The sequence below is a fragment of the Manis pentadactyla genome, chromosome 11 (genome assembly GCF_030020395.1).
Source record: "Manis pentadactyla isolate mManPen7 chromosome 11, mManPen7.hap1, whole genome shotgun sequence".
Classification (NCBI taxonomy): domain Eukaryota; kingdom Metazoa; phylum Chordata; class Mammalia; order Pholidota; family Manidae; genus Manis; species Manis pentadactyla.
Window position 1 is genome coordinate 11694090 of NC_080029.1, and position 27160 is coordinate 11721249.

The window sequence follows — 27160 nt, forward strand, 5'->3', positions numbered from 1 at the left end:
CCACATCCCATTTCTCAGATGCTTTGATTGCTGGCTCACAGGTTCCCTCTGCCTGGCCTTTGGCTCTGGCCACTCTGTATTCTTGAGACCCCTAGACACCCATGGCTTCCTAAGAACCTGAGCTGAGTTCCTCCACCCTCCCTCTGTAACCCCCTCTGGCTCACAGGTCCCAGCCCCTTTCCCTATCCCAGCCAGCCCCTTGAGCTCAGCCTAATCTGATTCAGCCTGCCTGTCCTGCTGACCCCCTCCCCAACATTAGTCCACTCCCACTGGGACCCAGCTTATAGATTCTATCCGCAGCACTGTGCACAATTGGCCTTGAGTGTTGGCGAGGGCTGAGTGGACAGATGGCTTAAGCATGGGCTTGGGGACCAGACAGCCTGCGTAAGAATCCCAGCTTGGTGGCCATGGCAAGTGACAGAACCTCTCTTTGCTTTTGTTTCCTTACATTTAAGATGGGAAATGTAAGCCTTACTACTTTATGTGATTACTGTAAAGAATTCAGGATAGTACTCAGAATATAGCAACCATTCAATGACATTATGATCATCCATTCACTTACGCATTAAGTATTTAGTGAGCATCTGCTATGGACTGGACACCATTCTAGAGTTTTCATAATAATGACAGTAATAGTCATACCTAGTGAAAAAGCAGCTGAATTTTTCTTCCTACCCCAACCCCCTCCAAATCCTTAGAGACTTCACCAAGCATGTTAATGGCTTCTGGAGAAGACAGGATTTGGGGTACCTACTGGGATTGAAGCTGGAGGCAGTGAGGTCACAAGAAGCCAGGTCACCAAAATTAGTGGGCAAGCCCGTGCATATTTGTGACACATGCATACTGGGATGAGCTGAGGCCGTCTCTGCAAAAATACATGTAGAGTGACCAAGTGGTGCCCCCAATGGGGTGGAAGCCTGGGAGGTTGACAGACAGGGTGGGAGGGAGGCACTTTACTGTGCCCTCTTGTGCCTTTTAAATTTGAACTATGTGATTATACCACCTATCCAAAAAATAATTAAAATAATTTGTACCTTTGGAAAAGGGAAGTGCTAAGGGAATTTCAGATGTGGAACTTAGCTGGGTTCTGTACAGGCAGATCTAGAGAGCTCTGCTCTCTTGTTTTGGCTGAGATCACACATTGTAGGTGATTTCCTTCTGGAATCTGTCTCAAAGAGATATTTTAAAAATGGGAATAAAGCTTAATGGACAAAGATGGTTGTTCAACGTGACTTAGATTCGTCAAAAATTGGAAACAATCAAATGATGAGCAATACTGCTTGTCACATGCTCGTCTCTTCCCTTCTCTTAACTGCACTCCGGTGTCGGTCACATCTATGCTGTATGCCCAGCCCAGCACAGAATAGGTGTTCAACAAAATTTTTTGAATGACTGAGTGGTTAAAGACATATTAGTACTATATGAAATTGGCAACAAGCATTTTAGATAGTCAATCTAATAAAAACACTGGAATAACATATCTGTGAAAATATGGTTGCACATGTGCAAAATGATGCATTGGAGTGTGTCCATAATGGGAAACAGACTGGAAACAACCTAAATGTCCATGATAAAGGGACCAGGTAACTAAGTGGATACATGTAACTAAAAACACTATGTAACTGTAAAAAACAAAGAATGAGGAAGCCCACTGTATGCTGATATGGAAAGGTTTCCAGAATATGTGGTTAGGGACACAAGCAAAGTACCGAACAGTATGTATACTGTGCTCCCTTGTTGGAAAAAGAGAAAAAAGAAGCATTTGTATTTGCATAAAGAAACTCTGGAAGAAGACACAAGACCCAAGAGACCAGTAACTGATAGGGCAGGGGTGGGAATGGACACATGGGGAACAAAGAGGGGAAGACTTCTTCACTGCACATGTTTTTGAAATATATTTTTATTTTGAATTGTGTGAATATATTACCTACACAGAAATAAATTAATAATGTTCCCAGAGATTTCTGTGTGCCAGGCCTTGCCCTGCTTTACATATATTAACTAAATTAATCCTTTAAAGCAACTCCAGATGATAACTCTGGTGAGCATTCCCATTTTCAGAGGGGAAAGAGATTTAGTAAAGTTAGCAATGCACTAAGGGTTCAGAACTAATAAGTGGCAGACCTGGGATTTGAAACCTGGCAGTCTCTGAGTCTCTAAGTCCATGTTCTTAACTACTTGGCCAACTCCCTCTGGGTTCTAGTTGACAATGTACGATTAAACATTAGACATGTGCAATATGAGAATAAAGAGATGGAAATGTAGATCTTATCCATGGAGTGGAAACAACACTGCTAAGGTATGCATCCTACAAAAAGCAAATGTAAAGGTCAGTGCAAACCCAGTTAGAATCCCAACAGTGTCCTGTGAAAAGGCACTGAAAATGCCAAGGGCCAAGAATCTTCAAGATTCTCTTGAAGAAGAGGGTAGGATCGGGTTTCTGGATATCAAGACTTCTTACAAAGCTACATTGACTAAGATGGTGTGTATTGATGCAGGGAAGGACATAGGTAAGTGGATTAGAATAGTCCAGAAATAGATCCACACATACGTGGGCACTTGACTTATGTCTAGCCACAGAACACTGCAGAAAGGCTAGTCTCTGCAACAAGATGTGCTGAGGCAACTGGGGAAAAGAAAGACTCCTGACCCTTTGTTTTCAGCTTATACAAAACTCAGCTCCAGGAAGACTCTACTGAACAAAATGTGGGAAGCAAAACAAAAAAGATTCTCGAAGAAAATAAAGAATATCTTAATAATCTGATAGACTTCTTAATCAGTACTCACACGCACATATACACCCCAACTTAAATAAACAGCTAAATTTGACTGTATTAAAATGAAGACTTTCTGTTCATCAAAATACCATTAAGAGAGTGCAAATCAAGTCCCGAGTGGGAGAAGATACTTGTAATGCACATAACCAGCAAAGGGCTCTTAACCAGATTATATACAGAACATCCACACGTCGACAAGGTAAAGACAAATTCAAACAAATAGAAAAATGGGCAAGAGGCTTAAACTGGTACTTATTCAAATGGTCAACAAGCATATGAAAAGATTCTCAAGAGCATGAGGAATTGGGGAATCTGGAATTAGAACTACAGAGCCCATGCAAATGGCTCCCGTGAAGACCTACGTCACCTAGGAGGAGGGGACCTGGAGGAACCAGGCTCCCCGCTCTGCCATTGGGAGGGCAAGCTGGCCCATAGTGGTGGTGAGTCCTGAGGTTAAGGGAGTTCTTTCTCCCGTATACTTTCTGTACATTCCGAGTTTTTACACTGCGTATGTGTTATGAAAATCAGAAAATAATAGGTGAACATCTCAGGGGAAACCATAGAAACAGCAGAGTAGATGCCTGGGAGCGGGTCTTCCTGCAGGATCACGGTGCTCGGTTAGGCCTCTGCGTCACATACGGGACGGCAGAATGGGCAGGGATGTAGGTAACCCGCTGGCCGCACCTCAGCCACGTGGACAAACCAAGGGGGAGGGCCTTCCTTCCTTTACCATCTCTGAGCCTCAGTTTCTTCAATCTGGGAAAAAATGGGAAATTCCATTCTCATACCCAGAGCCAAGTAGTTAGGAGATCAGATGGAATTGTACATGAGGAACGGTGGAAAAGGAGACTCAATATAAATATAGAAAGCAGGCCCAAAAGAACCAAACTGATTCCAAAAATTATTTTTCTGCTGGTAAGTTTTTCCCAGTTTATGGTCTGACCAGTGCTGTCCGGAGTGCTCTGCGTGAGGGTGGGAAGGCTGTGCGTGCCCCACAGCCAGGGGTCTGCGCCACTCGAAACACAGGCAGCGAGGTTCTTATTTCATTTTAATGGATTTTATTTGTAATCTTGCTACACATGGCTAGTGGCTAATGTATGGGACAATGCAGATCTAGACTTTTATTTTGTTTAGATCTTTTCAATGTGTGAATTTGTATACTATGTATGAAATTTGTTTATAATTAGAAGGAAATAACGAAAAAAGAAAGACGATAAACTGGAAAACTATGCATGTCGGGTATTACTACCATTAGCTATGACTCTATTCAGAGAGTTTTCGAAATGAGATTCTGCTCTTAGCCATCTGCTCCAGTGTTGAAGGAAGAGCTCCTTCTCCCAGGAGCTGCCCACAAGGCTGGCTGCAGGTCCAGGCTGCTTCTCAGGTCTGGCTTTTGCACATGGACCCCCAGCCCAGAGCCACCCTGCTTCCCCCAGCTTGTCCCTACAGAGTTCCCAGGGTCCTTGCCCACATTCTTTCTGCTGCCATCTCCTCCCCAGGGATGAACCAGGTTCAAAAAATAGAAGGCCGCGACAGCCCTAGGGAGGTGTGTTCTATGCCCCCGCCTGCTGGGCTCCCTCCCCCCGGGGGGACCCACATGTGGGGCCCACTCCTCCCCCTGTGACCCTGGCCTCTGGCCCTGCTTGTTGCTTATTCAGTGGTTCCCCTTTATCTGGGGGAAAAGGGGAAGCGATCGCAGCCTTGTCTTCCCCCACCTGACACCAGGCTGTGGCGGGGAAGCAGGAAGGGGGCGCAGCAGCCCTTGGCAGACACAACTCACCCCAGGAAGGAGACAAGGGGCCTCCGAGCCTCACTCAGGCCTGTCCTGCTGGATTGCTGCTGGGATTTCTCTTTTCTCACCCTTAACCTCTGGAGCCCGGCTGAATTCTACTCCAAGACTGGCCTCTCAGTGTCTGTAAGATGAGACTGAGAACTGTAGATCCCTTAGGGTTTGTGAGGGCAAAACGACCACTGCACCTGGATCTTAATGGTGCCTCAATAAGTGGCTGCCACAGACATTATTCATCTTGGACAACTCTGAGTGGTGCATAAAATGTTTTGCCCTGGGAAGGGAGCCAGGGTCTATTCCAGTTTCTGCTGCAGGCTTGCTGTGCATCCTTGGGCTAGTCTCACTCCCTCTCTGGGCTTCAATTCTCTCAGTAGTGAAATAAGTGAAAGGTTGCTCACCCCTACTACTTCAGGGGGTCGCTGTAAGGGTGAAACATGACCAAAGGAAGTGGGGGATATGCTTTGACAAAGGGAACCCCCATTTCTAACCTAGGGGTGGGCTAGGCACAGAGCTGGCCTAGGGCTCTGGGGCCCAGTGCAGTGCTGACTCCCGATAGCTGTCCCCTCTCGGGCACTGCCAGCACCATGGGGACACAAGCTGTGGACACCAGGCCCCAACTGCACCCTGCAGGAAACTATTGCACCGTCACAGTCCTTCCACCCCTGGTGACACTGAGTCACCCTGCAAACCCACCTAACAGTTGTTGTGACCGCACTTCCTCTACTGGGGGATAAGCGTGTCATGTACACACCCCAGGCTTACTAGTCCTGATGTTTCTCAGCAGCTGTTGCCTCCTGAGCCAAGGCCCACCTTGCAAAACAAAATGGACGCCCTACCCTATGCCTGAAATTCCTCCCTTAGGACTGTGTCCCTTTTAGGTTTTTGTTCCCTGTTACCATCTATGCCCACTGCCCCTGTTAACTTTACAGCGTGCACAGCCCCGCATGCTTTGGCAGAAGGGAAGTCGCTGGTGGTGAGTTTTCAAGTGCAGGAGGCTGGAGGAAGCCAAGGACACTGGGTCATTAACTTTGGGGGCCACTGGGAGGCACTGGGGTGGGGACAGAGTAAGGAGCTGTAAGGAGCAGTCCCAAAGCATGACAGACACACCCCATCCCACCTGGGCTAAATGTCCCCCAGTGACCCCGAGGACAAGGGTTGTAGGGTGATGCTGTCCCAGCAGAGGACCAGCAGAGACTAGCAGGTGGGGCTAAGTGCACCTTTCTGCCCTTCTCAGCTTCTCCGCCTGGTCCATATAGGGCTGGCTCAGGGAGAGGGCCAGGAGGCCACCCGCTCAGGGGGCTTGGAAGACTGGGAGGGTCCAGCAGCATTCCTCCCAGGATCTGGATCTAGGGGAGGCAGGGAGTTCAGGGGCTCAGGACAGAGGCTGTGGACTGGGACAAGCCTGGATTTGGGTCCTGGCTCTGCCACTGGTTGCTGGGAGCTTTGATAGAGTCACTTGCCATGCCTTAATTTTCTCGCCTGTAAATTGGGCACTGTAACCCCAGCCTTCTAAGGCTCTGATGACTAACTGGGGAAAACTCTTTAGTAAAGGGGCTGAAGTAAACACTTGAGCTACAATTGCCATAACTATTGGTGTCAAGTCTCTGACTGCCCTGAATCCCTGATGTTTATGTGCCTTGCCTGCCTGATGTGCAGCTCCCCTTCTTGGAAACTGTCCTTTCCCAGCCTTGAATTTCACTGGAGGGTAGAGAGGACCAAGGCCCACAGACAGGGGTGGTGCATATCCCAAGGGCTTGTGCATTTTAAAGACAGACCATACGACGGGCACTTCTTAATCCAGAGGAATGGGCTGTGAGAGTGAGGCACAGACAGTGCAGGGGAGAGACTGGGGCTGATGTCTCTACATGACGTGGATACAGTGGATTCTCATTACTGGTGGTACTCACGTTCTATAAAGTTGCTGCAGACACCAAACTAGCAAATCCTGAACCATTACTTCTAAGGGAAGCACGGGGTTAAGTTCCCGCAAGACGCTGGTCGCAACATTTTCATCAACTGATCAATGCATCACCTGTTTTATGTGCATTTCTGTTTAAAGACACTTTACTTAATATATATTCTTGATTCATTACTACTGAACTCATGGCCGACAGCACACATAACTCATACCTGAATGAGGCTTATCTAACACATGTATTTTCTCTGCAAGACCATCACCATCTTCTTGCATTTAGGAACCCTAGACAGCACGTCAGGACTATGCTTGGGGGACATTTTAGATAGCAAAATCATCAGAAAAAGCATTAAAACATGAAAAATGTGGCACTAAACGCATGATGACAGGGATACTCCTTTGAAGTTTGAGCTCTGGACCAAGAAGGCAGAGTGCTGTCTCACTCAGCCTCGGGTGGGACCTGCACATTGGAAGATGCGAGTTTTTCCTCACTCTACATGTCTGCAGATGACTTCCAAAGCACTATGATTTGGGGTTACAAATGCATTTTAGTGAGTAGGCAGATTTGCAAATATGGAATCTGTGAATAATGAGGATTGACTGTAAATGTTCCTTTGTTTGCCTGGCACCAATCCTGCCAACCTGGCCACGAACCCCGGAAGCTGCTGTGGCATCTGGACTAGGACTACCACACCTCTCCCTGCAGAACCTAGGCCCAGCACCAGCTCACCCCCTCCGTGCCACCTCAGTCAGTTCCGGTCAGAGGCAGAGGATTTACTGGGGAGGAAAAAGGGAGGATGGTATTTGTGGCAGCTGTGGGGGAGCTTCTGCCAGTCACCAAATCTGGGGGTGTCCTGAGAGCCATCACCTGGGGCCTCTACCTGTAACATCGTAAGCAGGTCACACAGCCACGTCTTTATGAAATGCCTACTGTATGGGGGCTGGTGTGCCACATACTGCTTCCCATAGAGCCTGGCACACAGCGGGGCTCTGTACCTCCAAGCTGCGTAAAAGGAGGAAGCAATGATCAGAGAGGGCAAGGAGCCAGCTCCAGGTCTTACAGCAAGTTAGGCAGACCTGGAAGGGGCCTATATGAAGATCCAGCCATGGCGCCACAGAGCCCCAAGAGGTACCACAAACTAGCTCACTGCCAAAGGGGTGAGTGGAGAGGGTAAGAGGGTATAGAGTCAGGACCCTTCAGAAGGCCATGGACCATGGCTCACGTTTCCTGAATACCTACTAGGTGTAGGTGTCAGACTGTTCAAGCTCCTCACATGTGTTAACTCATGTAATACAATAGCTCTATGAATTAGGAGATTTTACAGATGAGGAAACTGAGGCAGAGTCGAATGTGAACCCTGACAGTTTGCTCCAGGGCCCACACCCCTAGCAACTACGCTTTACTGTTCTACCCCTCAGCCTCCACACAGCCACGCTGAGTCACGGCAGCCCTCTCCCCCTGGGGAGGTGGAGGGCAGGCGGGAGGGAGGCAGTAAAGGTGGCCCCCCTGCCACCATGGTGCGCACCCAATTCATCGCCAGCTTCCATCCACTCTACTTCCTGGATACACTGCGTCTGGACCACTGCTCCGCATCCCCACTGCCGAGACCCTAGTCCAGGCCACTGTCACCGCTCGCCCAGACAGGTGCAGCCGCGTCCGTTTGGTCTCCCACACTCCATGCCGTTCTTCACACAGCAGCCCGAGTGCAGGCTGGCCCATGTGGGTCCCTATGCAAAACCGCGTATGTGAATGTTTGCAGCAGCTTTATTTGTAATTGTCCCAAACCCGGAACAACCCAAATAAGTGGCAGTGGGTATGTGGAAAAACAAGCTGATCCATCCATGCTATGAAATGCTCTCAACGATGAAAAGGAGCTGAGATGTGCAACACGGCTGGATCTCCAAGGCGTTCACTAAGTGCAAGAAGCCAGGCTCACAAGGCAGCATTCATAGACATTCTTGAAAAGGCAAAACGGAAGGACAGAGAAGAAATGAGTGATTTCCAGGGTTTAGGGCGGGGGAGGGAGGGGCTGACTACAAAGGGCACTGGGGAATTTGGGAGGGTGACAGAACAGTTCTGTATCTTGACTGTGGTGGCAGTTACACAACTGTCTACATCTGCCAAGATATACACAAACAAGGGGCGAATTTTCCTGAATGTAAACTTTGAATTGTAAGGGGTTGAACTGTAGCCCCTAAAAAGATATGCCATAGTTCTAACCCCCAGTACCTCAGAATGTGACCTTATTTGGAAATAGGGTCACTGCAGATGTAATTAGCTAAGATGAGGTCATACTAGAGCAGGGTGGGCCCTAATCCAACATGAAGGGTGTCCTTATAAGAAGAGAAACAAAGAGACAGACACGGGGAGAAAACGCCATGTAACATTGGAGGCAGAGCCTGGACAGCTGCTCAAGGGACCCCAGGGATTGCCTGGGGCCACCAGAAGCTGGGCGCAGAGAAGAAAGGATTCTACCCAGAGTCTCAGAGGGAGCAGTGCCCGGCTGCCACCTTGATTTCAGCCTTCCGGCCTCTAGAACTGTGGGAGGACACATTTCTGTTGTTTTAAGCCACCCAGTTTGTGTTACTTTGTTACAGTGGCCCAGGAAACTAAAACGTAACTCAATTAAAAAAACGGGGGAACAAACCTGTCTCCATCTCCATGGCCTTCAGCATACAGTCTGAGAGCCTCTGCTGTCTGGTCCCCTCACCTTCCTGCACATCCCATCCTGCATCTACACAGACTGCAAACGTCAGGCACCCTGAGCTGGCCGCACCCCCAACAAGGCCATGCTCTTCACCCCCACACCCCATGCTCACCTGTTAACCTCCCAGATGTCGCTCAGCTTGGCTCCTACCTCCCCCGAAAAGCTCTCCCCAACTTACCCTATTCTGAGCAGGACACCCCTCAGCCAGTTGGGGACCCCAGCACTGCAGGTGAGCACGCTGCAGCTTGTAGGCACAGCACTGCATGCCACCCCTGTGTCCCCACATGATGGAGAGCCCTTGGCAGAGGGATGTATCATTGGGTCATTGCTGGGCCAGTGCCATGCAGGCTGGAGAGGGGCTCTGGACACTGCTGGGTGCAGCCTGAGGGCCGGGGAGAGGTTTGGGGGCACTGGCAATGACCCCATTCTGTGCCCAGATTGGCCCTGGCTGTGCAGAAGTGGTGCTGGGGGTGGGCCAGGTGGGCCTCTGCTCTTAGTGTCTCCCCTCGAGTCGCCTGGATGGTTTGCCCAGCAGCCCCTCGCACTACAGCTCAGGCATTCAGAACAGCCCACAGTCCCTCTTGAGCTGCAGGCTTCTCAGGGAGCCCCTTCCCTTTCCCAGAGACCCTCTATCCTGGTCAAGCCTTCCTCACCTCTCTCCTTGGCATTAACTCGCCATATATTCAGGCTACAGGCATTTCCCAAGTCCTGTGCTAAACACAGCTCTCCAGTTCTTAGCTGCTTGCCCAGCCCCTTGCTCCCATGGATGCAGGCTCCTCCTCCCCCTGACATCACACATGGCTTGGCAAGAGAATGAAATTTAGCTTCCACTTGTTCCTCTCAGCCTGGTGTCTCTGTGCAACGAACAACCGGCACAACTGTACACAGCAGCTCTGGAGGCTTGACAGCCTGGAAGGCTTTCTGTAGGAGGTAGAAGTGGGACATGTGTGCTTAGTCCCCAAGGCAGGGCAGAGCTCAGCACTTTCTAGAGGCTGGAGGGAGAGGCAGAGGTGAAGGGTGATGAGGCTCCACCTCCATGGCCTCATGCAAAGGAGCAGCCTCCACACCTGCACACAGCCTCTGGAACAGCTGGGGTCCGACTGTGAGACCTCAGGGCAGCCACTTCCCTCTCTGAGCCACAGAATCCTCCATAAACAGGGGCTGCATTCGGGGGTCTCCAGAGCACTGAGCTCTGACACCTGATGATGTTGGAGCCAGGGATGGGGGCTGCTTTCGCCTATGGAAAGAAGACCCCTGACTGTCTTTCAAACCACCTACCCAGCCTTTCAAGGCACTTGCCCAGCCTTTGAAGACAGCCCGTCCTGCTCAATCCCTGGCCACACACGGGGGTTCTCAGACACAGACCTGGGGGCCTCTCCATGCCCAGGGGGTAATCCTGGGCTGTGGGAGGGCAGCTCAGAGCAGGGCCTTACAGGCTCCAAATGAGCCTGTGTTGTTCCTGCAAAGAGGAAGTCAAGTCCCAACCCTTGTAGGACAAACCTTTCCCAGGGTCTGGCAGAGTGGTGAGGTGACCTCTCAAGACCCCCAGCAGCCAGTGGTCAGCACAGACACAGCCGGGCACTCAGCAAGTGCTCAATAAAGAAGTGGTGAGTGAATGAATGAATGAATGAATGGATGGCAGCAGCCAGCAAGGACACAGGCACTGTTCAGATTGTGCCTGAGCCTTTCTTGTGCTGGTATGGTGGGAGAACCATCTCAGAAGGAAGTGGACGACATCAGCAGAGGGAGGGTTAGCCTAGGAGAATTCTCCATCTAAAGCACAGATGAGGAAACTGAGGCTGAGGGAAGAGATATGGCTGCCTTGCTCAGCAATATTTAGCCCTGTCAAGACACATAATTTGGGAGTCAGAACTCAAATCAGAATAACTAGTCCGAAGCTTCTGGTGAAATCTAAAACTCACACGCACCCAATATGAAAAAAATATGTTTGCAATCTAGTCCTTGAAAAAGGAGCCTTAGTCAACACAAAACCGCCTCTCCTCTCTCCTTCTCTTCCTCTTTCCTACCTCCCTATAGACGTGCAGGTAGCCCTGCAAAGCAGCTTTGGTATTTCTGGCATATAATCTGGTGCTATGTGACAAGAGATCAAATTTTTTGTGTTAGTGAGGACTAAGTTTGTCTGTAAGTGACAGAAAATCTACAATAACAATGATATAAATAAGATAGATATGTATTCCTCTCTTGTATAAAAGTCTGAGTAAGTAGTCCTGGGCTGGGATGATGCTCCAACATATCTGAGACCCTTACTAATTGTTGCTCGAATTCATACAGCTTCCGTTCTCAAGTTCACCTCAGAGTCCAAGATGGCTGCTTTAACTCTAGCCATCATGTCTGCACTCGAGCCAACAGGAAAGAGCAAAGGAGAGAAGGGCATGCCCCTTCTCTTTAAGGACATCGCTAAAAAAACTGCTCTCCTACTTACATTTCACCATCTTGAACTTAATCACACAGCCACACCCAGCTGCAAGGAAATTGGGAAGTGTTCAGCTAAGATTTACACTAAAATTCATGGACCAAACAAGTGCTACTTCACCCTTGAACTCCAATACTCCAAGATGGTGATAGATCTCAAGAAATGGTTCCCAAGCCCTATACCCACACGTTTTCAGGCACGTCATTTAAAACAGAAGAGATTTGGGAAGAAGTTGCCAAGTCAGAAACAAACTCAGTAAAAAAAGAGGGACACAAATTAACATATACACAGAGATCAAAACTGTACAGAGATCGAAATGAAGTAAACATACACTTGCCCTGGGTGCAGCCTCAGAGAGAAGAAGTGCTTGATGCTTTAAGTTCCACTATTTTTGTCTGTGTGTGAACTTTTTCAGGCATACAACATTTTTTGAGAATCAACACCACGCGTGCACACACACATGCATACCATATACATACAGGCAATAGCCCCCAACTGATCTCACAGACCAAAGAGCTAAGAACATCCTCTCTTGTAACTGGGACAAAACCGTACAAGGCCAGGATCGCTGCTCCACTTGGCACAGGTGAAGGAGGGAGATGCCCTGGCAGGTAGAGGTGCAGGGACTTGCCCACATTTGCCCTGCTTTGAGTAGGAGAGCAGACCTGTGGTCTTCACCACGGTAAAATCCAGACTTGTCCATCTATGGCCAAGTGTGCCACTTCCTATTTCGGTTCATTGCACAAAGAACTCTTCCTCCCTGTCCCCAAACCAAACTCCTCAGGGACTCTCCCCACCCGCCCCCCACACAGCTTGTCTTTCCCCACTTTCCTGCTTTGTGCTTTTCTCCTATCTGGGATACCCTTCCCTGCAGATACCTGATTTCAGCAGTTAAAATCCTACTCATCCTTTAAGACCCAATCCAGATGCCACCTCCACCAGGGACTCCTTCCTGCTCACCACAGCAAGTGTGATAGAGCCTTGGCACTTTTATATAATGCCCTGTACTTTAATTATGTGCGTATTTCTCTTATTTTCCCCTAGCAGATAAACTGGAGACTCCTAGATGTTCAACAGATGTTTGGTAAATGGATAGATAGATGGATGAATGAATGGGTGGATGAATGGATGGGCATATGGATGGATGGATGGATGGGCACATGGATGAGGATGGATGAGGCACATACTCCTTGAGAAAAGAATTCCTGAATATATTTTAGAGGGATGCTCTGTCAAAAATGTCAAGAACAGAAAGAAGTTAGCATAATAAATGCTGTCATCAGGTACTACTGGTAGAGAGCTAAGTCCTTGTTTTGAATGCCGTATCCCTAGATAAATTTATAGTGTCAATCTCTGACATCGAGATTAAGGAAACTGAGGACTTGCAGGATGGGGAGAGAGGTTTCTGGTGAATTCCTTTTTGACAGTTTGCTCCATTACCTAAAGATTATCAGGTTGTGAATGTCGGATGCAGAGTCCTTTACTTCTCTGGTCCCCGGAGGTGGGTGAAGAAGCACACTTATTGACCCAGGGAACAATTTAGCCCTGAGAAAACCCGTGCAGGAGGGGAAGGCTTCTCTGTTGCCACTGTGGTCCCCTCTCCTTCTGGGCTGTCCCCCTCCATCCCCTTCTCTCCTTTTTCTGTCTTCAGAAAACAGGCTTGTTCATCAGCACTAATGCCTCATACTCAGTGTCAGTCAAGGAGCTGGGGTGGTGTTGGGCATTTGAAGTCCCACCTCTTAACTAGGAAATAAAAAGTTCTTGGCTTTGATAAAGATCCCAGAGTCAGTGATGAAATGGGGCAGCCTTCGTGGGGAAATGACCCCCAGGAGGGGCCCTCCGGCCCAGCCCCTCGGGCCCAGCCCCTCCCCGATGGGTTTAAAGGTCTGACCCCTGTCCTCCTTCTCCTGGAATCCTCACCTCCCCTGACTCCAGGCCCCTGGGGGGAGCAGGTCCTGGGGGACTCTCACTGTCTCAGAGGATGCAGGGGCCTTGCCCTCGGGCTGGTGCCATTACCCCATAGGATGTGGCCGGAGTGTACACTGCTGCCGCTGTGCACACAGTGGTGACAGGCCTTGACCACAACTGCTCCCTAGGCCGTTTCTTTTAAAAGGGAACTGACATTTCATAGCAGGCTGGCTTGTTCCTTCAAACACTACAGATTGGGGTAGAAGCTCCCCTAGGAATTACTAGCTGGGTGGGTCAAGGAGCTCTGCTGTCACTTCGGAAGCTTCTGACCACCAAGTTGTTTCAGCCATCAGGCAGCCTCCTCTGAGCGCCCCCCAGGGGAGCGAGAAGACATGCACGAGGCTGCACAGGTGGGGAGAGCTGGCAGAGGGGGCAGCCATGATAGTGGCCGAGCTGGCAGCCACGCAGGTATGGAGTCAGTAAGGCCCTCCCTGTAGCCGTATGGACACCCAGGCCGAGGGAAGGGCTACTTGGTGCCCATCCACCCCCTTTCTTCTCCTTCAAGGTCATGCTGGCTGGAGGGAAGGGACTGCTTTCGCTGTATAACTGTGTGTGTGTGTGTGTGTGTGTGTGTGTGTGTGTGTGGGTGTGTGTGTGGCGCGCGTGCATGGTGAGGGAGGAACACTGTGTCATCTGCCGTCTGGCCCGCACAGGGTCCCGGGGTGGGCCCGCCCTCATTTCAGGTGCCTGCCTGGCCCCACCCTGCTGGGCCCTCCTGCGGCCCTTGTCCCCATCCAGCCTGACAGGGACCACCTTCCCAGCCGGCAATCCCGAGACGCAAGGCTGCCTGTGATCTCAGTGTTTCCACAGCTCCCGCACAAAATGGCCAGAGCACGCGCCACCCCATGGATTCAGTCACACAGGGAGAGGCAATGTAACCTTCCCAAATGGCCGTCTAGTCAGCAAGGGCCACCAGGAAGCCAGGGGCCTTTCCCCAAAGTGGGCTCCCCAAACCGGTGCAGTTGTCTCAAAAGTATTTTTTCAAAATAAACCCACAGCAGTGAAAACACATTTCCTTCCAGGCACTCAGTCAGGGTGATGACCCAGAAGTTTTCTTTCTGGGTCTTTGTTTCTTATGAAGTGCACCTGTGTGTTCTAGACTGTTCCAGGGGCTGCCTTTCCTGCGGCCGCTCAGTCCCCCGCATGCCGATGCCGCTCTGGGAGAGCTGCTTCCGCCGCCCGAAGGCCAGTCATTTGGGAAATCATTGAAATGAACGGACCTTAGAGATGGCTGAGTGCATTTTTCAGATGGGGAAACAGGCCCAGAGAGAGAAAGGAACTGGCTGCCGAGACTACATTCCCAAGTCACCAAAGGGATAGACCGCAGAAAGCTCCTCCAGCCCTCTGATGCCCTACAGCATGCAAGTCTCCAAGAATCTTCCAAATCAGCAAGTTAAGTCTCTGATTGGAGTGGGGAGGGACTAAGGGGCACAAAATGTACAAATTTCACTGAAGCAACTAGAGTAGTGTTTCTCAGACATTCCTGCGGAAATCTTGTATTTTGCCAAAAAGATATTAAAAACGACCCTCGCATCAACTTGTCCAATCATTCCATAAAAGAAAAGAGGATTCATTATGAAAAAAAAAAGACCTAATCTCTGAATAAAGGACAGTTCTGCAGAAGAAAAGATAGTCTGGCATCCTTGGATGAGATGTGCACCGTGTGCTCCGCCCTCTCCCAGCCTCCCTCCCAGAAGCACAGGGAGCAGAACGTAGGAGGATAAAATAAAAGAAGTAGGGGCTACGTAGGCGTCCTTCCCAATTCCCTGGGTGGCCAGCCACCCTCCTCATTCCAGCAGGTCCCCACTGGCTGTGGAAAGGAGTCGGGCTCCTCACCTCCCAGTCCTGGTTCCCACCCTGAGGTCTGGACCGCCTCGCAAAGAGTTTCAGAAGTTCAGGTGCTTCCTGATGCTAAAGAGAAGGCCGCAAGACAATTTGAAGAATCCCATTCACTTTATCATTATCCTCAAGCATGGACTGAGTGCCAACTGTGTGCAGGACAGAAAGACAGGGAACTCAGAGACCTGATCCCTTTTATTTGCAAGTTTATAATCTAAGTAGGAGGACACTATATTAAAGGGGTTCGGGCTTCTCTAAAATTACTAGGCCAGTGAATTGCTCAGGCAAAAACTTTTTAAAATATTCAAAAAGGAGGAATCTCTGAGCTGACGTGGATGGAAGGCTTCATGGAGGAGGTGGTAGCATCCCAGCCAGAAGGAACTTTGTGGGCAAAGGTGGGGAGGCTATGGGCAGTTCTGGACATAAAAAGAGGGGACAGAAAAAATGAAGGAGTGTATTGGCCTCATTCAGAACTGGAATCAGGTATAGACGGAGTCCCTGAGGGGTCTTTTAAATAGGAGATCATGGTGTCTAAGAGTGGCTGGGGGCCTTGGGGAATCATGCTACTTTTCCCACTGGGCCTGAGGGACCTCAGCAGTGGCTGCAGTAGCTGTCTCCTGTCTTTATCAGCAAGAACCACACCCAGCCCCAGGCTCTCCGTGCTACTGGGGGGTGGGAGCTGGTGGTGGTAGCGCTCAACACTTTCAAAAAATCATTAAAGTTGTGATTTTCATCTTTAGCTCCAGACTTAAAGAAAACACCCATGTTATAGATAGCCCTGGGCTTAGGAGAACCAGCAGGTTCAGGGAACCAGCTATATCAGCTAAAAGTTCTACAGGTGGCCACAAGAGCAGCTCTGTCCCCAAGCGAACTTGCCAAGGACAAGATGACTCCTGGCTACTCACTCCCATCTAAAGGGGACTTCTTCATGGGGAGCAGGTGACTGGTGGGAGACAGGAAGTCTGGGTCTTTTCTGGGTCACTCCCCCCACGCTGGGGTTCTCTCTGGGCACACCGGTGCCCTGAACCTCTACAGTAACCTGGCCTCTGAGGATAGGGCCCTAGGGGCAGCCACCTCATGCTCATCCCGCCAATCTCTCCCCAGCCCAAACCTGTCTTCCCTCAAATCCGTTATCTGAGGACTGCGGCCACGAAGGTGGGGGCAGGGGGTGTTTGGCTCACCTCCCTCTCCCCTCTCCCACCTCTCCCAGCCTTTGCTCTTCTCTCCTTCAAACCTGCCCTCCGCTATTTGTGGCTGCCTCCCCAGCTCTGTGTCGGCACTGCCTAGATGCACGGACTGGGGACAACTCTCACAGGAGAATCTCGCCGTGCCAGAAGGACGGAGTCTGTCGTCTCTGCCCATTCTTCCACTCGTGCCCTGTGGCTAGGAAGGGCTGCAGATAAGCTCAGACTCCAGTCTGTAAAAGGAAGTTCCAGGGAGGCCTGAGAAGTCAGTGAGGGGCCTGGGGTGGTTCCCTCCTCCCCCAAATATCACACCTCTTCCTGGTTGTTTCTGCTTTAGATTTCCTGATCTCCTGGATTGACATGCAGGTGTCCTCAGAGCATTTGAAGGTTTTATCACTTACGATCTCTGCAAAGATCACTGAACAGGAGCCCAGGCCCACGATAAGGCCTAGAAAACGTTACGGGAGATGGGAAGGGATGCCTCAGTGACAGAGGTGTTGAGACTCCCCCATCCCACACAGACCCTGTACCCCCACACCCTGCACTCCTACATGCATTCCAGAGGGTGCACTGGGGCTTCTCAGTGCCCAGAAGTGCAGGCCTGAGCTGGAGAGACAGCCCTTTGCTGCCTGTAGACCAGAGTCTCTTTCAGGGCCTGGGAGGGGGGATCTCCCAGCTGTGCGCCAGGCAGGACCACCTGGACGCATGAGTCTCTGAAGTCATTAAGGAAGTCCAGGTCAGTGGGAAGAGCTGGAGTTGGGAGTTTGGACCTGGAATTCATCACTGAATTCCCACCCCAGAACAGCCTCCTGTCTTAAAGCCAGAGTGGTTGAAAGGCCCTCTCAGGAGGTTCGGCAGTACCCCTGCATTATGTCAGGCATGAGGCAGGAAGCCAGTGCTCTCCCAAACCCTGGGTCCTTGTTCTTGTAGGCCCAAGGCTCAGGAGACCCGGGCGCTAGGCTCAGCCCCACCACCTTGGGGAAAGCACTTCCTCTTTCTGGGTCTCCATTTCCTAGTTTGTATATAAGGGGATTGGATTAGGTTTGCAATGGCCACATTTTTTCCAAGAATCTTTTTCCAAATAAAATCTTAAGCAGACTCTCAGTTTTTCAAACATACAACGTTTGGGCTCTGAGCGCACACATCCTCAGGGACCCCACCACACAGTGTGGCACCCCGCCTCTGGGCAGTCACAGCCTCACCAGTGCCACCCCCGACACCTCTAGTCTACCAGCAAATCCTGCGGCTCTTGCTTCTCACATCCCCACCGCCCACTCCATCCCAGCCGCCAGCCCTCCCTCCCGGCCACTGCAGGTGCTTCCCTGCAGGTTCTCTGCTTCTGCTTCCGTTGCCCCTACAGTCTGTCCAGATGGCCCAAACCCTCTATGCCTGGCACCTGGCTCACTCAGAGCATTCTGCATAGTCTTCACTGGCCTTCCCTCCTCATCTTCCACACTCCGCTCCAGCCCCCTTGGCCTCTCAGTTTCGACATGCTAACCACATCCCTGCAGGGAGTTGCCTGGTCCCCCATTTCCGCGGTGCCTCCACTAAATGCCACCTCTTAGGAGTGGCCTTCCTTGACTACCTGCTCCCGAGCAGCCACTGTGGGTTCCCCAGCCCTCTGACCCTGACTTTCTGCCTCTTTTCCTGGGAATGTCAGCTGCAGGTGGGAAGAAGCCTGGCCTAACGCTGTCCACCCTTCCCCCAAATGCAGCCACTATTTATTGAAAGAACTTGAATGAATGGCACGAATGGATGAACGGAGGGAGAAAAAGTGTCTGCACCCAGACTCCTGGGCAACCTGTCTGCATTTTCTTTCTCCCCAGCCAACATTTTCAGCAAGTAGACACAGCTTGCCTGCCAAGATCCTTACACTCCCATTCTAGGGGGCTGACACCCAAGTGACACCATCTGAGCCCCTGGGTGGGAGGCATTCCCCTAACTGTTTGAACATCCACCTCCTGCCATCACAAAGGAGGGGACTTTGGGAAGCTAAGTGGAAAGATGAGCTCAGCTGAGGTTCGGCAGGACCCCTTGGGGGTGGGCCCAGGGTAGAAGAGTCATAAAGGATTTCCCCTCATCATGTCTGGGGAACAGGCGATGTGGCGGGTGCAGCTGAGAGCTGCCTCCTGGTACTTGAACATCCAGAAGGACTGGGCTTCCGAGGGGAGAGCAGGGTGTCAAATGGTAGAAGTTAGAGGGAAGCAAACCGCACATCAAGTTCAGGAATTACTTTCTTAGGTACCTGCCTGTCAGAAGGGCTGCCACAGTGGTGGCAAGCTCTTTGTCACTGCATGAACGCAAGTACCTTTCAGGACTGTTGTCCATGGGATTCCTGTACTGGGTGCAAGGCTAAATGGGATAATCTAGGACTCCCTCCAACCCAAAAGGTCCTCTTAAATAAAGCCAACTTTTTTAGTCACAGACCAATATTCATCTAACACCTAGCATGTACCAGGCACTGTTCAAAGCAGGCCTTGGTTGGTACATTAACCCTCAGTGGGTTGTGAGCAGCTACTTAAATATTAACTCATCCAATCCTCATAACAATTCTATGAAGGAGATGAAGGAGGTGTTATTATTACCCCCAATTTACAGATTAGGCAAAGGCCAAGTCTCGTGTCCAAAGTTAAACAGCTGGCAGGGCATAATAGTCTAATTTATCTAATTTTACTAATATTATCAACAAATGATAATAATAGTAATAGCATTAAGAGGCCAGTGTGCAAAACTCTTGTGCATTATCTCATTTAATCCTCAAAACAACAGTAAAGGATAGTTATTACTATTTTCTTCATTGCTTAGACAAGTAAACTGAGGCAAACTCAGTAATGAACAAAGAAAGGCAAGAGCAAGTAGGTAAATCGAGGTCATCCCTGGGGGTAAATGGGAGGCTGGAGAGGTCAGGACCGTGGCCCCTCAACTCCCCTTCCTCTCTGGGAAACTCCTCCTAGCTCCACTCTGCAATACTGGGTGTGGTAGATACTTGTCCTGGAGGGCCCCTTTCCCAACATGATTTCCAGGTCTTCCCTCCGGATGGCATTTGTCTTTCCAGAGGTCACTTCCAAGGGAAAGCATCCTGGCAGAATTTCTGGGCTGGGAGGTGATGGGGTAGGAGGGAGGTTTTCAGATCTAAATGAGCTTAAAGGCCCCTCCATGCCACCCCTTCCACCAGAGAGGGAGCCAGTCACCTTCAGCTGCCCCCCTATCCGGGACTGCAGTCCAACCCTCTTGTTTTACACAGGGGAGAACGGACGTCCTGGAAATTGAGGTCATGTAGATAGGCCAGGCAGCAGCTGGGTGTCCCACCCAGAAGTAGGCCCGGGACTTTTAAACCGAAAAGCCGGGAGTGGCTCCCCCGGGAGCGCCCATTAACACTGGCACCCAGAAAGGTTCTAAAAGCTTTCCCAAGAATACACCTCCGAAACTGGAGCCTCCTAACCCTCCTGAAGCTTCCCGGGACGCCCGCTGGACTGGGTGGGGCCAAGAAACCTCTGCGAGCACAGCCTTGAGCAATGTCCAGGAACCCGACGTTGCAAGGTGGGGGTGGAGGACATGAAATTAGACACTAAAGACCCCTCTTGGAAGCCAGTTCCCAAACCAGTTGGCTTCACGCACTCCAAGCTGCGCCTTCTCCACGGGGATCCCACAGACCACGCGCAGCCCGTGTGCCCTGGACCTCTCCCAGGCACCAGGCTTGGCAAAGGCCGGTCCGAAGGTCACCGTCCCCGGACCAGCCGGAGGGGCGGGGGAGGGGATCCCAGTGCGTCTGCGGTCTAGGCGGGTGGTCAGCTGCGGGGCCGCGGGCGCCCGAGGTTACAGGGACCCCGGCCGGGAGCCAGCGCCGCAGGACGCGCGCGGAGGCGCAGGCGGAGCGGCGAGTGCGGGAGGTTGGCGGGGCCGGACTGCGAGAGAGGCAGGCAAAGTTCCGGCGGGACAGGAGCCGGGGAGGGGGCCGCGTCCCCACAGCCCTGCCACGCCGGCTCCGACAGGTAGAGACGCCCTCTGGCACCCGCCCGCCCAGCCGCCGGACGTGCCGGCTGGTTTCCCAGCGAGCGACTGCTGGGCTTAAAAGTTTGGCCAAGTCTCCCGGTCCCGCAGAGTCCCCAGCGCCGCCTCCTTCCACGCAGACCCGCGGGCCCGGCCCTGGCCGCGGCCGGGAGCGCCGTCTCGGGCCGACCCCGCGAGCGCCGCAGCCGGGGCTGCTCCGGGACCTCGGCGCACGCTCGCGGCGGGGAAGAGGAGACGCGCGGGAGGAGGAGGGCGCCCTCCCCGGACTCACCCCGCCGGGTCCAGGCGCGCGGGCGCCCCTGCGCGTCGGATCATGCCGCCGGCAGCTCCGGGACGGGGACGGACTCAGGCGCCCGGCGGCGCGGGCCGCGGTGGCCCGGGCGCCCGCATGCCCCTGCGCTGGCCCGCGGGGAAGGGCCGGCGGGCGCCGCCGCAGCCCCGCACCGGGTGGGGAAGCCGCCGCCGCCGCCGCGCGCGCCCCGGGCCGCTCGTCCCTTGCACTTCCTGTCTCGGAGCGAGCGGGGCTTTCAGGAAGAGGCTGGCCTTGGTGGTCAAGGGCTTTTCGTCAAAGCCTTTCGGCGGCGGCTCGCGGCCCGGAGCCCCTCTGGGGCCCACGGAAACCCCGGCGCCGCGCCCCGGGCCGGGCTGGAGGCGGGCGGTGTGGGGCCGGGGCGCCGGGCGCGGGCGCCCAACCGCGGGGCGCTGCCTCCGCCGGCTGCTGCTGCGGCCCGGGCGGCTCCGGAGACCCGGGACGCCACTCGGAGGGAAGCCTCCAACTTGGCGAGGAGGGCGCCCCACCGCTCACCGGTAGGTGGGGAGCCCGGGAGCCCCGTGCAGGGCACTCGTGGGGCAGGGGGCCGCGGCCTTGCCTCCCGCCTGAAGAAGCCTCAAAATCGCCCAGGGGCAGTCCCTGAACAGAAGCGGGCGCCTGCTCCGCATCCCTGAAACTTGGTCCTGCTGCCTCGTCTTGGATTCCGCCACTGACAAGGAACTCACTACCTCACATGGTAGTCTGTTCATCCACCAAGCCAGGCACGTAATCCACCTATCCTGGGTACCACACCCAGATGGGACCAGAGGGAGAAATCCAGTCAGTTCACACAAATACAACACCCATAATGAGTCTGGGGGGACGGGGAGGCCTCACTTCTCTGTTCCCAGGCACTCAAAAATGCCTCCTGAGCTGGGCTGCCCTGAGAGCATTTCACAGTGATGGGGCGGGCCTGGATCCTACCGGGCCACCTCAGCCGAAGCGAGGTTTCTCAGCCTTGGTCCTAAACACCATCTTGTGCTTTGTAGGGTGTCTAGCGGCATCCGTAGCCTCTGCCCACTAGACGCTGGTCACATTCACCTTCTCCTGGGAACTACCCAAAATGCCTCCCGCCTTTGCCAAATGTCCCGAGTTGAGACCCACTGGTCCAATGCCTTCATTTTATAGACAAGGAAACTGAGAGGTAAAGAGAGGCAGTGACTCGCCTGAGGCCACCCAGCCAGTTAGGGTGCAGAAGGGTTGAAGCCCAGGCTCTGGTACTGACATCAAGGGACCCCTTTGCCCTCTGTGCCTCTGCCCTGCTGCTCTCCCCTCACACTCTCCTCATCTTCCCCAACATTTCCACCAAAGCAGCCTGGCAGAAGGTAGAAAAGAACCCCACAGTGGGTGTTCATTAAAAGTGCAGCCTCCTACTGGAAATGTAAAGTGGTGCACCAGTTTGGAAACAGCCTGGGCATTCCTCCCAGGGTCAAACACTTACCCTATGACACAGCAGTTCCCCTCCTAGGTATTTTAAGGGAAATGAACACACATGTTTGCACAAAATCTCATACATAAATGTTCAAAGTAGTGTTATTCAGGCCCAAATGGGGGAACCAACTCTAATGTCCATCAGTTAATGGACCGATGAACAAAATGTGATGTATCCATACAATGGAATATTAGTGGGCCTTTAAAAGGAGTGAAGTACTGATTCATGCTACTACAGGGATGAACGTGGAAAACATGCTAAGGGAAAGAAGCCAGCCACAGAGGACCACATGCCATATGATCCAAGTATATGAAATGCCCACAATAGGCAAATCTATAGAGACAGAAAGTGAATTGGTGGCTGTTAGAGGCTGGGGAGAGAGGGGAGAATGGGGAATGACTGCTGGTGGCTACAGGGGTTCTTTGGTGTGTGGGGCTGAAGAAAATGTTCTAACATTGATTGTGGTGATGGTTGCACAACTTTGTGGCTATACTAAAAATCATTGACTTGTATGCTGTAAGTGGGTGAATTGTGTGGTATGTAAATTATATCTTAATTAAACTGCTCTTTTATTATAAAAATACAGCCTCCAGAAAGCCACCCTGATAGCCATACCACTTCCTCTGCTGCCTAGCCTCCTACAGACCCCCATCACAGTCATAACCATGCCCACTGACCTTTCCTCTCTTCTAGAGGCTCAATTGTCCCCTCCTTGGATGGAAATCGTCTTCTCCACATCTCTCTGGACAGGGCTGCGGCTCTTCTTTGAAAACAGGTTTTGAGGACAGATGTGGTCAAGTTCAACCCTGTGCCTTCCAGCTGGGTCACCCCAAGCAAGTCACTTCCTAGTGCCTCAGCTTGCTCATCTGCAAATGTGATGAGTGTAAATGGGGTGGCAAGAAGGTGCCCGCCTCAGGGTGCTATTATTAGTCCTTTGCTGTTGTTAAACAAGCTGGTAGGCTACTCCCAGGCTTCCCTGGGCCCAGGGATGAGGCCTAGCCAACGGTCACACCTAGAACAATCCTTCAGGCCCTTCCAGTTGGTCTGGACTGTGAGCAATCTCACTCTTCCATGTGTCCATTCCCCATCCCCAAATAGAGGTTTCCTTCTGTCCCCAGGATACTGCTGGGACACATAGGACAGTCCCTCCAAGCCTGGGTTCCATGGGACCAGCTGGAAGGCCCTTGCCCTGTTCCCTCAGAGGCCACTGCAAGGCCTGCTGCTTCCCTGCTCTGTGAAGGCAGAATTCCTCAGATGGACACCACATGGGGCCCTGCCCTGACCCAGTTGTAGTAACTGACCAAAGAGGAGGTTGCCAGGACTCCAGAAGTCCAAGCAGCCCCTTTTAGCTGTGGCCTCTGCAGAGCTTGCCCTGACCCCTTTCCAGGGGTCTTTCACACCCAAGTCCTCACCCCACCCCCACCCCCACTTCTCTCCCTGGACACATATCCAGGACCCTACGGGAAGTGGACATCTGCAGCTGTTTGGGCCTGCAAGCTCCTTCCATCCACCCTCACCTTTCTTGGTTACAGTTACCCCAGTGCTTGGTTTCCCTTTAAGGAGTTACCCTTCCACATTCAGGTTCAGGTGGAGATGACAGTCCCCTATACCCATTTTAGAGGGAACACATGATTCTAGTCTGACCAATCAGAGTCCTATACTTACCAGGCATAATGATTGGTTCATGGATGGGCACATGACCCAAGTTGGACCAATAAGATCCTTCCCTGGGACTTTTCATTGGTACTGTTAGGAAACAGATGCCAGCAGCCTTACCCCTACCCCAAGCTGGCCTTAAGCTTGGGGAGTATAAACTTGGAGCAGCCCATAGCCACCTGGGCCACTATGTGATAAAATTCTATTCAAGAAGAAAGCCAATTTGGAGGAAAGCAATGCAGAGAGAGACTATGCCCTAGTGACATCCTTTGAGGCCTGGACTCGGGTATGCTTAAAGCCAGCTGCACCATTAGACATCTCAGTTACAAGAACCAATACAATCCTTTTTTAAAAAACTCAAACACAGTCTGAGTCAGGCTTCTCTTAGTCATCACCCAAAGACTCCAGGCTCTCCATGAGTGCAGTCCCCTCCTCTAACTTCCACTCCTTCCTGGGTCTGGAGGATGTCCAGCTGTGATGGACAACAGGAATGAAAAGGCAAACCCTTCAACTTATTGCCCGTATATTTTATAAGAGGCTGATTTGCATCTCTGGGGTCCTCATGGTGTGGCTCTTGCCTTGCACATGCTGCTCAACCTCTTCCTCCCTCCACGCAGGTGGGGGCAAATACACAGTCCTGAGAAGCATGGGAATTTTCAGGATAAGACTACCTTTAGAAGGTCAATTCCAAGCCTTGCTGGAGTTTCTGGGGACTATAAGTGGAGAAAAAGTCTCATGTCACAGCACAGTTCCTGCTTTTCAACACCCCCACTCCCTGCGACACACACACACACACACACACACACACACACACCTGAACTTGCTCTTGAGTTGGCTAAGAGCTTTTGAGGAAACAGAGCATAATCTTTCAACAGAAATTTCCCTACTATATAGAGCAGACAATGAGGGCAGGGGCTTGGGTCAGGTTACTGGAGTTCAAATCTCAGCTCCGCCACTGAGGAGCTGCAGCTATTTCCCTGCTCTGTGACTCAGTTTCCTCTTCTGTGAAATGGGATAATAGTAGTGCCTACCTCACAGGGTTGCTGTGTTACATGAGCTAATGTAGTAGGGGCATAGAACAAAGCCTGGCATATAGTAAGTGCTCAAAAAGTGTTAGCTGTTGTTTGTACTATGAGTAAAGGCCCTTACTGTATCAGTCCGATCTCACAGGATACCCATGGCACTTCTAATTAGGATAATTTGGGGGAGGTTTAATGAATGTGTAGGTGGAGATGTACAAGCAAGGGTGCCGTAACCCTCAGCTACGTTACCTTCTCAGCCCAAAGATGAGGAGAAGGGGTGGTTACCAGACCCGGAAGCAGAGTCCTGTCATGCGGAAAGACCGTCACAGGAGAGGAGCAGGGACCCTCATCCAGGGATGCAGTCAGCTCATGGCAACCCTAAGGGAGGGGCCAGGAAAATAAATGCTCTGATTCTCCTTCCTCCATCCAGTCTCCTGCAGTGGGCATCCCCCACCAATCGCCAAAGCCAGCACAAAGCCAGAGGGCTTGGGAGCCCATTGGTCAGCCCTATGGCTGTGGAGCCCCTATGGGCCAGCCTCCTGAGGTGTGGAGAAGGGCTAGGGGTACGGGCAGGAGGGCAAAACTGTGGAAGGACAAATGGGGCTCATATCCCCTTGGCCTCTGGCTGGGAGTCTTGGCCCAAATCAGCCAAGTCACCTGACATGGGGCCGAAAGGGGCTTGGATCTTCCAGACCAGCCCATCTGCTAGCTAAACACCAGGGAACTCTGTCAAGGTCATAGGGAACAGGAGAATCACTAGACCAGCTCTGCCTGAATTCCTGACTGGTATAATTGTGAAATTTAATAAAGTGGGTGCTGTTTGGGATATTTCATTTGACAAAAATAGATACAGAAAACAGCTCTTTCTGTGCATTTCTTTTTTCCATCTTCTGACCCCCAATAAGCCCCCACATTTCCATGCCCTGTTACTTTGGTGAAATCCTTAAAAAGAGTAGGGGGGAAGCTTTATAACCACAAATCACTCAGTATGCTCGGGGGGCAGTGGGAGCCAGCTGTCTGCTCTGACCGGGTTGGGGCGGGGGGACCAGGAACGGGGCTCTGGTGAAGCAGCATCTCTTCTCAGTTCTCACCAGGCGCTGCCCCGCAGGACTGAGAGCCTGGGCATACGGGCCTCGCAGTTAAAAAATAAACAAAAATACTGGAGATCTGGATGTTTATAGGACAATTTCAGATTTCTAAAACATTGTACTGGCTAAAGAAGCACCTCTAAGGGCCCAGTCACTCTTTTGGGGCTGGCTTGGGATCTGATGGGGGTCTCCTTACCTCTCTGTTCAGAGACCCCGTATGGCAGGAAGGTGAATCTGATATAGGTGTAGGTGTGCCTCATAGAGCCCAGGGGCAACCAGGGACTCCCCAGATCTGGGAGGGATGAGGCATCCACAGACATGCTCTGGGTCTCCCCTGGGAACATGCAGGCTGTCTTGGGGCCCTGCTCTCTGTGATTTTCCTCACTGTCCCCTCTGTAGGTCCCAGCCTTTCCTCTCTCTTCAGACAGATCCCTGAGTCTGCATGTCTCAGTCACAGCTATACAGAGACCAATCAGCACCCTACAGTCCCAATTCCTGATTATCCAGAGGTCTGATCTGATTGGCCCATCTTGGCTATGAGAGGGTGATCATGAGCTGAGGAGGCACCCCAAAAAGCTTTTGAGGCAACCCTCAGCCTGGATTACTGGGGCAGCCTCTTGTCTGGTGTCCCACTCCCTCTTACCCAGCCCCACTCATCACTGTGGGGGAAACTAGAGGCTTCCTTGCTATTTCTCAGGGAACCTCTCTCCTATCCAGACAACCAGCTGCATTTGTTCCTCTGACTCCAAGGTCTGTCCCCGAAGCCCATCTGCTCCTAACTGAACGGCCCTCTTAACCTGCACTTGTTACCTATTTCTAGACACTATAGGGTTCTCACTCTTCCGTACTCTCTGGGAGAAGAGAATACTCCTTTTTAATTTTTTCTCCCTGCCACTCCTGCCAATATTGCTTTGCAAACAGTAAGCTCTTGCTGGCTAAATAAAAATGACTTTAACCAAGGAAAGTCTCCATTTCTGAATTCTGTGCCATTGTGAAGACTGCTCCCACTTTGTGCTGTCAGGAGATG

The 27160-nt window shown here is 51.7% G+C and overlaps 1 protein-coding gene across 1 annotated transcript in view; it reads right to left on the bottom strand.

The window, feature by feature from the left end:
- Nucleotides 1-21308, bottom strand: part of RIN3 (Ras and Rab interactor 3) — a 118077-nt gene extending 96769 nt beyond the window's left edge. Inside the window, exons 1-2 of the mRNA XM_057488195.1 lie at nt 21003-21308; nt 20897-20971 (exon numbers count right to left, since the gene is read on the bottom strand). Coding sequence (XP_057344178.1) covers nt 20897-20940 — 44 coding nt within the window. The 5' untranslated portion in view covers nt 20941-20971; nt 21003-21308. The remainder of the gene's footprint in view (nt 1-20896; nt 20972-21002) is intronic.
- Nucleotides 21309-27160: the final 5852 nt, after the last annotated feature.